Raw genomic sequence first — 11,577 nt, 5'->3', positions numbered from 1 at the left:
ACATACCTGAAGACCAGCTGGCTGGAAGTTCCCTCAGAAGCCGCATGCTACAAGTGGGAGACGCCCAGGTTCTGAACGAGAGCAGCTGTAAAGATGGGGTGAAGCGGGGGCTCCAGAACCATTCGCTACATGGACCTCCTGGGCCTCACTAATATGACCCCCCATCTCTCCTCATACATTGGAGGAGGGCCAGAGGGACCATAGACAAAGCCCAAACTAGCCCCCAGACATAGCCAGGGATCCGTGTGAAAAACAACCAAAAGCATTTATAAGCAGGAATTCTGCCCAGCATACAATGCAAATGCTCCTTAGCACATGGTGTTGGGATCCACATAAGCACTGGTGGGCGCTGAGGCAACACCCAGAAATAGTCCTTCCATCCCTGCTTTTGTGGCCAGGGAAGTCCGAGGTCATCCCAGGACTGGCCACCAGGGGACAGACATGTTCCACAGCCTCTTCAGTCTGACGCCGTGCAGAGACCTAACCAGAGGTCTTAGGAATATGTCTTGATTCCAGAGTGCTGAGTTTTTTGAGTATCCATGGTAACGAATCTCCAATCGTTTAACTACCAACTTCATATCCAGTGGAATCTGTGACCACGGAATCCAAGCACCTGAGACTGAACTTGCCTCTTCAGGAGTCTCCTGACCCCTTTCCTTCCTTGATCTGGGCATGCTAGGGAAGCGCCTTGATGGGGAAATAAATGGGTTAAGAGTCCTTTGGCAAAATCACTGGCTTCAGCTGCTTCCGGATGGGCTGTTCACCTGATGCCACGAGCTGTTCCACAACACAGACACGCACTCAGAGTCACAGTGGATACAGTACCAAGCATTGGGGAGTTAGAGGGATGGTCCAGGCTGAGGTAGGAGGAGGCAGGCGGCTGCAGGGGCCTGGGACCTCTACAGTCCCTGAGTCACTGAAAGGAAGGCATAGCCTTGGAAGGGCTCATCAGAAGGCAGAGGGAGGGGGGGAGGAGCTGGAGCCCTCTGTGTGCCCACTGAAGTGAAGGTCAGAGGCAGAGGATGCAAACCAGCTGCTTGCTGCACATACTTACTGTCTACTTGTAGAACTGGAGATCGAACCCAGGGCATGCCAAGAGCCCACTCTGCCACTGAGTTACAACCCCAGCACCCTGAAGCAGAAGAACCCTGCCTGTCGGGCCTCTGTGCATCTGATTCTTGCATCAGAAGGATTGTGGTGGGTTTGGAGGAGGTACTTCCCAAGCAAGAGTCCAGCACTAACCTCAAGGGCCCCTGTGCCCTATGAGGCCACCACTTCCTCCTTCCTCCTGGGACTGCCCTGCGGTGCCAGGGTTCAGGCTGAAGAGCTGTGCTCTCCTTTCTCCAAGCCTATGAATGAGGATGTTAGCTCCTTGGGAGGGAAAGACGCTGGGGCCTCTCAGAAGCCAGAATCAGGCCACAGCCCAGGAGAGTCAGAGGTCAAAGAAGAGCTAGGACTTGCTGGGACTGCCCCACGGAACACCAAAGCAGGAGTTTCCCACCACTCTGGCTGCCTCAATCCTCACTTGACCGGCAAGAGAGGCTGTAGAGGCTGCTAAAGGAAATGGTCCCAGAGAGAGTCATGAAGTTCTGTGGGTTGAGGGTCTAAAAGATTGGGAGTCCATTTACAGGGCGTTGCCCCTGCAGGGGTCAGGCCACTTTGTCTGTGACCTGGTCACACCATCCTTGTTGATTCGGCTTCATGCCCACATCGGGCACACCAAGGGGCCAGGGCTTCTCATGGCTCAGCGGTGTCTCCGGGGTCTCCCACTGGGACTGAGAAGGACACTCCTCCTGGGAGAAGGGAACCTGCTCATCCTTCGGGGATCCTGAGGGGTCGGCATCTGGGTCCCCCACTGTGGTGCTGGTTTGGGAAGAACACTGTGAGCTGTGGTCAGAGCTACTACAGACGTTCACAATGCAGGTGACATTGACATGTGTCCCATGGCTGCCGTGGGAAGAACCTGTGAAGCACAAGATGGGGAGGTATGAGTCTGAGGGTCTTGGAGTGGGGGTGTCTTTGCAGTCTGCTTCTTGTCCCAGAGGTAGGTTAAGATTGTGGGAGAAAGCCGGGTCGTGGTGGCACATGCCCTCAATCCCAGCACTCAGCACTCAGGAGGCAGAGGCAGGCAGATCTCTATAAGGCCAGCCTGGTCTACAAGAGCTAGTTCCAGGACAGGCTCCAAAGCTACAGAGAAACCCTGTCTTGAAAAACCTAAAAAACAAAAACAAACAAACAAACCTATGCTATCCGCGGGGCCATTTGTAGGATGGGCAAGTCAGATGATTCTATTCTCCAATTGGCTAAATCGGATGGAATTGTCTCAAAGAACTTTTGTTGTTGTTGTTGTTGTTGTTGTTTTGTTGTTGTTGTTGTTGTTGTTTTGGTTTTTCAAGACAAGGTTTCTCTATAGCTTTTGGATCCTGTCCTGGAACTAATTCTTGTAGCCCAGGCTGGCCTTGAATTTACAGAGATCTGCCTACCTCTGCCTCCCAAGTGCTGGGATTAAAGGTGTGCGCCACCACTACCTGGCTCTCAAAGAACTTTTGACCAGAAGAGATTGGAAATATTTGTCATAAATAAAAGGAAGAAGGAGAAGGAGGTGAAGGAGAAGAGGAGGAGGAGGGGGGAGGAGGAGGAGGAAGAAAAGGAAGAAGGAGAAGAAGGAGAAGGAAGAAGAAGAAGTAGAAGAAGAAGAAATTTTATATACGTATTTTTAAAGGCTGCAATAAGTAAGTGTGGCCAGATTTATCTCAAGGCACCATAACTCTTGGAGACACTGAGTAAGAATAACCAGGACTCCATCCATGCATCCACCTAAGAAATCTGCATTTAGGTTGAAAACACCTTGCACTTTTTCTCCATCTCCAATCACCCTTCTGCTCAGTCAGTCCACAGTGCCACAACCCACCCTGCTCAGACTTGGAGCCTTGGGCAATGTCTATGTTGTGTTCCACAACCAGTCTACCAACTAAGTAAGCCGAGCTTCCTTGCCTGCCCTGTGCCAGCCACGCAGGCTTTCATCCACTCTTCTGAACTGCGTGACTAGCCTGTGTCCCGATCCTGGCTCCTGCCCCGTCCTCTCCAGTTTTCCAAAGCTGGCCCTTTGAAGCTGGGAGTCACCTCCTTTGTTGGTCTCTGACAGAGCCCCTGAAGCCTTACATAAATGGTACCCAGTCTCTCTACCCTCCTGACGTTCCAGCATCTCACACGGGTCTTCCAACCGCATTCAGCTCCCTGCTACTCCTTGCGTACATTAGACCTCAGGGCTTTGGCATGTGCTGTTCCCTCAGTCTGGACAGCTCCTGTTGATCACAGGCCCTCCCTCCTGCCACTCAGGCATAGTTCAAAGTCCAGTTTCTCCGATAAGCCTATCTGTCCTCCCCGCTCTGGACACAGTTGATTCCTTCCCTGTCCATCACCCTGTGTCCCTCCCCACATCCCAGACCTGGAATCAAGGGGCATGGGGGACTTTCTAACAGTTCATGTTGTGTTCCTAGTAACTTAGCAGGAACAAGTACTAAATGGACCAAAATCAGTCTAAGTACATTTTGATTTTGGTGATAGTGTTTTTCTTTGGGGGTGGGGAGAGTTATTTTTGTTTTGTTGTTTTGATTTCCAAGACAGGGTTTCTCTGTGTATCCCTGGCTGTCCTCTAGTTCTATAGACCAGGCTAGCCTCAAACTCACAGAGATCTGTCTGCCTCTGCCTCCCAAGTGCTGGGATTAAAGATGTGTGCCACCACCACCCGGCAATGATAGTGTTTTAAGCGAACTGACCATCGCAGGGGTTAGTATTTTGAAGCTCCAGGCTTGGAGGCAGAGTTCAGTGGGAAAGGCTTACCTACCATACACAAGGAGTTTGATCCCTGCACTGGGATAGACAGACGCAGACGCCACTGAGAGAACAGATGTCAGGGTCAGTGCCACCATTTTCCTGCCTGGCCCCTCTGAGCATCTAAGTTTCCTAAGTTGGTGAGGAATAGATGCCAGACTAGCAGGGGGTAACAAGAGGGGCTTACTACACAACAGTTCCCCCAAATGTATGTCAGTTGCTGCTGCTACTGCTGCTGAGTCCCCACAACCTGCCAGGGCCAATAGCAGCAGCAGCCGGCTATTCAGCCTGGCTCCCGACTCCTAGAAGCTGGAGCGCAGGGAAGCTTAGGTGAGAGCCAGCCAACCACTCTGCTCAGAGAAACCTTATATATACCAGAGAGAGAGGAAGAGCTAAAATCAAGGGACCACCAAGAAATCTCTATCCTGGGCCTCCACAGCACCCAAATGTCATGTAATGTCACCATGGCCTTTGCGTGTTATGACAAGACATTGTGGTGGTCATGTAAAGTTACCACGGCCTTTGCGGGTTATGACTTGTGGTGGTGGGTGGGCACAGCTCTGGGGTTGACGGGCTCCCATAGTAGAGAGAGGTGTCAGGGGAGGGAGGGAGGGAGGAAGGGAGGGAGGAGGGAGCGAAGCAATGGAGAGGTCAGGGAGTCGGGGTACAGGACATCTAGGATAAAAAAGAGGAGGGGGCAGAGATCAGAGGAGAAAGGATGGGTAGACATCCTCAGGGGCCGAGGAAGAAGCCACAGTGGCACACAATGGGAGAAGGGGAAGCCAAGAAAGATGAATTCACGTTTCTATGTGAGTACATGTATTCACTGAGCAAACATTGAGAGCCATCTGCTTGGTCCAGGGCAGGCCCAGAGAATCCTCAGATTATACCGAGAGACCCTGACAACCTCACATGCTGCTGAGGTTGGGGACTCCAGTGGTGAAAAAAAAAAAGGCATGAGTGCTTCTGTGGGTAGGCAAGGGGTAGGGGTGCTGCAGGCCAGGAAGGTTACAGGGCACAACAGTTGGCGGAGCAGCAGAATGTGGGTGTCAGAGGAGGCCATGTGTGGGAAGCAGCTGTGGCCACGGGCTGTCAGGTGCCAACGTGGCCACAATGCTACAGTCGCTCATCAACATGCCGAGGAGGTTCATGGCTCATCACCAGATAAGGAAACAGGATCAAGGGATTAAGGAGCCTGCTTGGATTCTCATGGTCCCAGGGAAGTTGGGCAGCTCTGGGTGAACAACCAAATCCACGTTTTCATGTTTACTTCTGTTGTTCCACCGGCCAGTGTTGCTGCGGGTGGGGGTGGGGAACAAAGACCAGTAGACCTGACCTTTCCACTGCAAAACAAAGGAAGTCCCAGGGTTCTGGGGAACCCCACCAGGGACTCGCTCCAGTCACTAGAGATAGCAATGATGTCGCTGTCCTAGATTATAGGGTATGATGCAGACCATGTAAATGCAACAGGTCCCCACACTGTGCCTCTGGCCCAAAGTGACCCGCCCTCAGTGAGCTATAGTGAGTAGAACCTCCGAAGAATAGCGCTGGAGAGATGGCCCAGCAGTTAAGAGAACTTGGTCTTGCAGAGGAGTTGGGTTAGATTCCTAGCACCCAACAGGTTCACAGTTATCTGTAACTCCAGTTCCAGGGGAATGCAGTAGGATCTCCACCCAGGGCAGGCGGCGGCTCAGAACCACAGCTACCAACCATCACGGTTGCCAGGTGTGTTAAAGACATTTTCCTCTCGGGTTATCTTCAATGGGTAGGTGGGGGGGGGGTCACCTGTCTGCACAGAGCGGGAGGGGGCCAATTGGTTCCTGCCTCTTACCTGAATTCCTGGAGCCCGCACAGGCCTCCTGAGTCCCTTGGGCCTCCTCTGTGGCTGTTGCCTGAGGCTGGCTCCTAGGTGCTGCCCTCCTGTCCCCAGCGCTGGCTGAGCTCTCCAGGGAGCTTCTGCTGGAACTGGGTGCTGTGGTTAAGAGGTGCTGCTGCTCTAGGCCAGTGGCACCCCGGGAATTCTCATCAGGCAGGTGAAGCTAGGAGGAAGAGGGAGACTATTAATCCCCTTGCTGGGGTCTAGCCCGCCTGTCACCCCCCATCACCCAGCCTGTCACCCCCATCACCCACACTCCACAGTTTACACATTTCTGCCCACGCTACATGTTGTCTTCACACACTCCGTCCACACGAGGAAACAGAAAAATTGACTTTCCGAAGGCTGTCCATCACCGTGGGGAGATGTCCCCAGCCTGGTAGTTAAGAGTTGAATTCTGGATCCAGACCACATGAATCTAAGTTCATAACACTATCACTCACTGGCTGTGTGATCTTGAAAGAGTTACCTAACCTCTCTGGGCCTCCATGGTTTTTCTGTGTAAAGGAACAATTGTAGCTCATGTCCTTGGGTCGTTGTGAAAACTAAACAATTGGGGATTTCAAGGACAGTTGTGCTGTAAGCCCCGCACAGGACAGAACTGGACAGAAACACCAGCAGTGGTGGAGCACGCCTTTAATCCCAGCACTTGGGAGGCAGAGGCAGGTGACTCTGTGAGTTCGAGACCAGCCTGATCTACAGAGCTAGTTCAGAGCTAGTTCCAAACAGGCTCCAAAGCTACTCAGAGAAACCCTGTCTCGAAAAACAAAAAAATAAAGAAGAAAGAATTTGGCAGAAGTACCACTCACTGGGTGGCAAAGCCTGCCAGCCAGGAATGACCTTCATGCTTTTACATATTTTTAAATAGTTCCAATTAAAAAAGAAAAAAAGGATAGCAATATTTCTCGTTTTAAAAAAGTTTTAGTTGTATACATTTCTGAGTGTGAGTAGGCACACATGCGTGCATAAGTCTTTGGAGGACAAAAAGGGGCATTGGATCCCCTGGAGCTGGAGCTCCAGGTGGTTGTGAGCCACCGATGTGGGTGTTGGGAACTGACCCCATGTTCTCTGCAGGAACAGAAGGGACTAGAGACTATGCACAGGGCTCCTATTCAGTCACCAGCACCACACATGCAGGGTGGAGTGGAGTATGTCTGTAATCCCAGCACTGATGGAGTGGGGAGACTGAGGCAGGGGCATCAGAAAGCCAAAGCCATCCTCAGTTAGTGTTCAAGGCCAATAGGGGCTACATGAGTCCCTGTCTAAAATAACAAAATCCCCCAAACCTAAAGTATGAGTTTTAGTGCTCATAAATAAACAAGTTTGGTGCAACCGAGCCACCGTCACTGTTTCGTTAGAACAGGCGGGACTAAGTAGCTGTCCCAGGGGTCGGGCTTGGCCCTCAAAGCGTAACACCTTTACCCTCTGTTCCTTCCCTCCTATGAATCAGCACAGATCAGGGAGCCCTTTCCCCCAGGCCACTCACAGGGCTCCTCACTGGCCTGTCTCAGCTCCCCCTTCCCATGGTTCACCCAGAGGATGTTCTGTGGCTTCTCTGTGGCTTCTTACAGAATGATAACGGCAAGACTGTATGTGACCTGAGTACCGAGTGCCGAGTACCTGGGTCACAGCTACCTCAGTTCCTTCAGAAGCTCAGTCTAGCCTAGCGCCACCCTGGCTCTGCAGATGTGGAAACTGGATTTCTTGCCCGAGGTCATGATTAGGATACAGTGCAGTCAGCTAAAACTCACCGTGCCTTTTCTGGGTGACTAGGTTTCAGCTCTAGAGGCTTAAGACAAAATCCCTTTTCACAGCAACCTGTGTGGAGGTCCTGGAAATACCATTCCAAGGGCACTGTCTGTCCACACCAGCTGGAAAAGCAGCCAGGCCAGGGCTGGGACCTCCCCCCGACCTTCCTTCAGAGGGAGGCACAGTGCCAGGTGTAGTCTGCACAAAAGCAATAGTTTGGCTATCCTTCCTGAGGCTGGTGCTCTCTAGAGAGTCACTGACTGACATGGTCTTCTCTGGGGGCCCTGTCCACTTCTGCTATGGCTTCCTAGATGCCCATGTGTGTCCTGTAGCCTTGATTCCTGCCCAGTCCACAGCTTCTGACTCGGGACTGGAAGGATGCCGTACAAGCTGTCTCCACGAGGCCAAAAAAGTCCATAGAAGGTGAATCCTTCTCGGAATGGCATTGGCTGATGGGCACAGCAAGAGAACCCAGGCCAGCATGTGGGAATAATACATGCTGCATCCTCCTGCCTCCCCTGGAGTCCTGCCAGCCAGGTACCCCGGTCTGGAAGGGATGGAAGGCCTTTTGGATTCACAGTCTGACCCTGGGCCCAGCCTTACCCTGTAGCCCTGCAGAGGCATTCATAAATGTCAGTCACCATCTCTTGAGAAGGAACTTTACTAGCTGGCCCTCCCCATCTCTGCCTGTGGCTAGAGTCAAGCAGAGGGAAAAAAAACCCAAAGGTCACAGTCACCTCCCTGCTCAGAGCCACAAGCTGCAAGCACAGACACCATCACAGTCCTGTGACTCAGGCTGGGAACCCACTGAGTGAGCAGCAAGGACCTCAGTTTACCTGACATCTACATTTCTGGGCCTGAGCCTGTTATGCAGAGCTGGGACTGGCAGAGCATGGCTGGTTCCTGTAGGCTTCGGAGCTAAGGGTGTCTCTATGTGTAAGGCCACATGGGCGTGCCTGAGAGAGGCCCCGTAACTGCATGCTAGTAATTGAGATCCATTCCTAGGTTTGTGTTCCAAGCCACGCCCATTAGCTGTGCCACCTCAGGACAGTTACTTAAGAGTGTCTGGGCCATCTGTCCCGAGACTGTAGAGTTGGGGCCAGTACTCACACAGGCTGGGAGAGTCTGTAAGACTTCAGCACGCTGCTCGCATAAGCTCAGTACGGACAATGCTAAACACGAGGCCATGGGCACAACTCGGGACAACGGGGATGAAGTCACACTCTGCTGTTCTAAAGAACCCTCCTCTCCCAGCCCTCAGAGGAGGGGCTGAGTCACTCACTGCTGCTCCTGCCTGATGGTCTCACGCTAGCACAGATGACACCGCCACTGGGCTCCCAAGAGGGCTCTGAGGCAGGAGGCTGGGAGGGCACAGGGCTGGACAAAGGGTGGCATCTAGACTCTCCAACTCCTGGTGACCAACCTTGGAGAGCAGGCCCTGCTGGGATAGGCCTGTGTCTGGAGGTGTCTGCCAAACCCACTTGCTCAAGGGTTTGAGCCCCAGGACATACCACAGACCTAACTCTTAGCCCTTCAAGAGTGACAGCATCTCTTATGTCACGTTTCCTCTGCTATAGAATGAGGAGTGGGGGTGCCCTACTCATGGGGACCAGTGAGGAGCTGGGCACAGTTCAGGGAAAGAGCCTGGCTATGACTAGCCAGGGAAGAGCTGGCCTGTTTCTTCTCAGTGGGAATGTAGCTAGACATTGGCTGGCTCTGATGGAGCATTTAAAACTCCTGATCTTCCAGCCTCTACCTGTGCCGGCTATCGGGATTACAGGCATGCACCACCATACCCATCCGTCCAATGCTGCTTGTATCATGGCCCAGCACCCTAGAAAAGGAACTGGAGGAGGAGGAGGCAGATGATGACGACAACAACCACAGAGGGATACTCACCACCTTGGCTTCTCTTTGCAGGCAGGAGGGTTTCTCTACAAAGAAGAGAGGGGGACAAGTCAGGAGTAGGGCTTCTTCAGGACGTCAATCCTAACAGACACAGCGTGGCTGGGGTGGAGCTGGTGGAGCCGGCGCAGCCCAGGGAGTAGCTGCCTGCCAGGTAACGCCCACAGAGGAGCTCATCCTGCTCTTAGCAACCCCCGCCCCCGCAAATGCCCCTCCTGTCCTGGGGCCCAGCCTGTGCTGTAGCCTTGCTTCAACCACACTCCACCCACAGAGATCCAGGCCAGATCACAGAATCCTAGAGACCCCAGGTTTCCTGTAAAGAAATCCTGAACTTCAATTCCCTGAGATACCCTCGACATTACCTTCTAGTGGCCAGGTTAGAGGATGTACCTTTTCCCCCTGACTCTACGCTCCTAGGGAACTGCAGTCTCCTGATCCATTTGAGTCTGTGATAGTATAGAGCTCTGTAGCAGCCCCTCCCCCGTCTGGGCACCCAGGAAAGCAGTGAGGGGAGCAGGGAGTCTGGAAGCAGGAACGAAGCAGAGCCTTACTTCTCTTCTGCACCAGGATGAAGCAGTTCACCAGCCCTAACACCAGCAGGCCCAGAGCTGTCACCCCAACGATCAGACCTAGGAAGAAGGCAGGGTACTCAGAAACAAGGGTTCTAGGTGACTGGGGCTGAGGCTGAGATCCACAAGTCCAGCCTGAGGTCTTCAAATTCAGGGGTGAACCAAAGATAAACATCAGTGAAGCACATGCAGCCAGAGGGCCATAGTCGGGGGCTTCCCTCCGGCTTGGTACCATGCTAATCCCAGGAGGGCAGCCAGAAACACTGCCAGTCCAAAGTCTTGTAAGCCAAATGGGTTCATCAGAACCAGCAACCAGAACTTAGGTTCACATTCATCCCACCCAGGGATTCCCTATGACAACATCAGGCCTTTGGAGGCCCAACTCCTCCACACCTGGATCTGCTCTGAAGGACAGAGCCCAGGCTCCCAGGTTCACCCACAGGGAACCTTCAAGAAGCAAGAAAGGAGGAGAGAAGGCAGGAGAGAAAGTGCCTCTTTTATACTTTATTTTATTTTTTGCTGGGGACTTAACCCCAAGCTAGTCAAGCACTCCCCACTGGGCCGCATCCTTGGCTCTTTATTAAAAGTATGTTTATTTTGAGACAGGGTCTGACTAAGTCATCCAGGTTGGCCCTGAACTCCTTCTGTAGCCCAGGTTGGCCTTGGACTTGCAGTTCTCCTAGCTCAGCCTCCCCAGTAGCTCAGACTTGCAAGCCTGGATGGGTCACTCTAGAGACAGGGACTTACCAATTGGAAGTGAGATGCCACCTGTGGTACTAGATTCACTTTTAGGGGGGGTCTCTTTTGTCTCAAAGAGAGAGACAGTGGGTGGAGTTTGGCTGTGCTCTGACTCTGGCTCCTGGGGTTGGGATCTTGTCGGCGCTGGCTGAGATACACTGATTGCCCGTGGGACGGCGCTCAGAGCTGGGGACTCAGGCGCACAGACTGCATCCGCACTTGCATTTCCAGGAATGGCAAGGAGGTTACATCTGAGGAAGTAAGTATTTGGTCAGGAACTCACAGAGGACAGTGAGCCAGGTTGGAGGACAAGGATGTCAACAATCAAGTACTGAGTATGAGTCATGCCTTCTTAGCAGTACCCCCTCCCACGCCCACACACTTCCACCCAGACACCCTATCCCGCCTTGCCTCCTCCACATCAGGCTCCTGCTCAAATCATCCATTGTTTGACCCAGAATCTAGTCCCGGAGACAACGGGTGACCAGCTGTCCTCTATCCGGGGCCCCAGCCATCCAGGGGTCACCCTCCCTGCTCTTTGAACACTCACCTGCGGTGAGGCTTGCACATGTCTGTGGATGAAGTGGTGTCAGAGAATGTCCCCGGGGCACAGGCCCTGCACACCACGTTTTCATTTGCAGCTCCTTGGAGAGAAAATCCAGACCTTGTCACCAACATGAATACTTCATGCAACCAAGTGGGGAGTGTCCTAGCACTGGGGCCACAGCTGTGTCTGCACACACACACACATATACATCCATGTACACACATGTCTGCACACACACACATACATCCATGTACACACATGTCTGCACACACACATCCATGTACACACATGTCTGCACACACACATCCATGTACACACATGTCTGCACACACACATACATCCATGTACACACATGTCTG

General features: G+C 52.7%; 1 protein-coding gene across 1 annotated transcript in view; it reads right to left on the bottom strand.

The window, feature by feature from the left end:
* Nucleotides 1-12: 12 nt before the first annotated feature.
* The window catches only part of Tnfrsf1b (TNF receptor superfamily member 1B), a 33,713-nt gene continuing 22,148 nt past the window's right edge, over nucleotides 13-11,577 (bottom strand). The window contains exons 5-10 of the mRNA XM_005353746.2: nucleotides 11,222-11,315; nucleotides 10,681-10,922; nucleotides 9,916-9,993; nucleotides 9,359-9,393; nucleotides 5,666-5,873; nucleotides 13-1,963 (exon numbers count right to left, since the gene is read on the bottom strand). Coding sequence (XP_005353803.1) covers nucleotides 1,650-1,963; nucleotides 5,666-5,873; nucleotides 9,359-9,393; nucleotides 9,916-9,993; nucleotides 10,681-10,922; nucleotides 11,222-11,315 — 971 coding nt within the window. The 3' untranslated portion in view covers nucleotides 13-1,649. The remainder of the gene's footprint in view (nucleotides 1,964-5,665; nucleotides 5,874-9,358; nucleotides 9,394-9,915; nucleotides 9,994-10,680; nucleotides 10,923-11,221; nucleotides 11,316-11,577) is intronic.

Source organism: Microtus ochrogaster, chromosome 10, assembly GCF_000317375.1.
Source record: "Microtus ochrogaster isolate Prairie Vole_2 chromosome 10, MicOch1.0, whole genome shotgun sequence".
Lineage (NCBI taxonomy): Eukaryota > Metazoa > Chordata > Mammalia > Rodentia > Cricetidae > Microtus > Microtus ochrogaster.
This window is presented reverse-complemented; position numbering and strand designations above follow the sequence as displayed.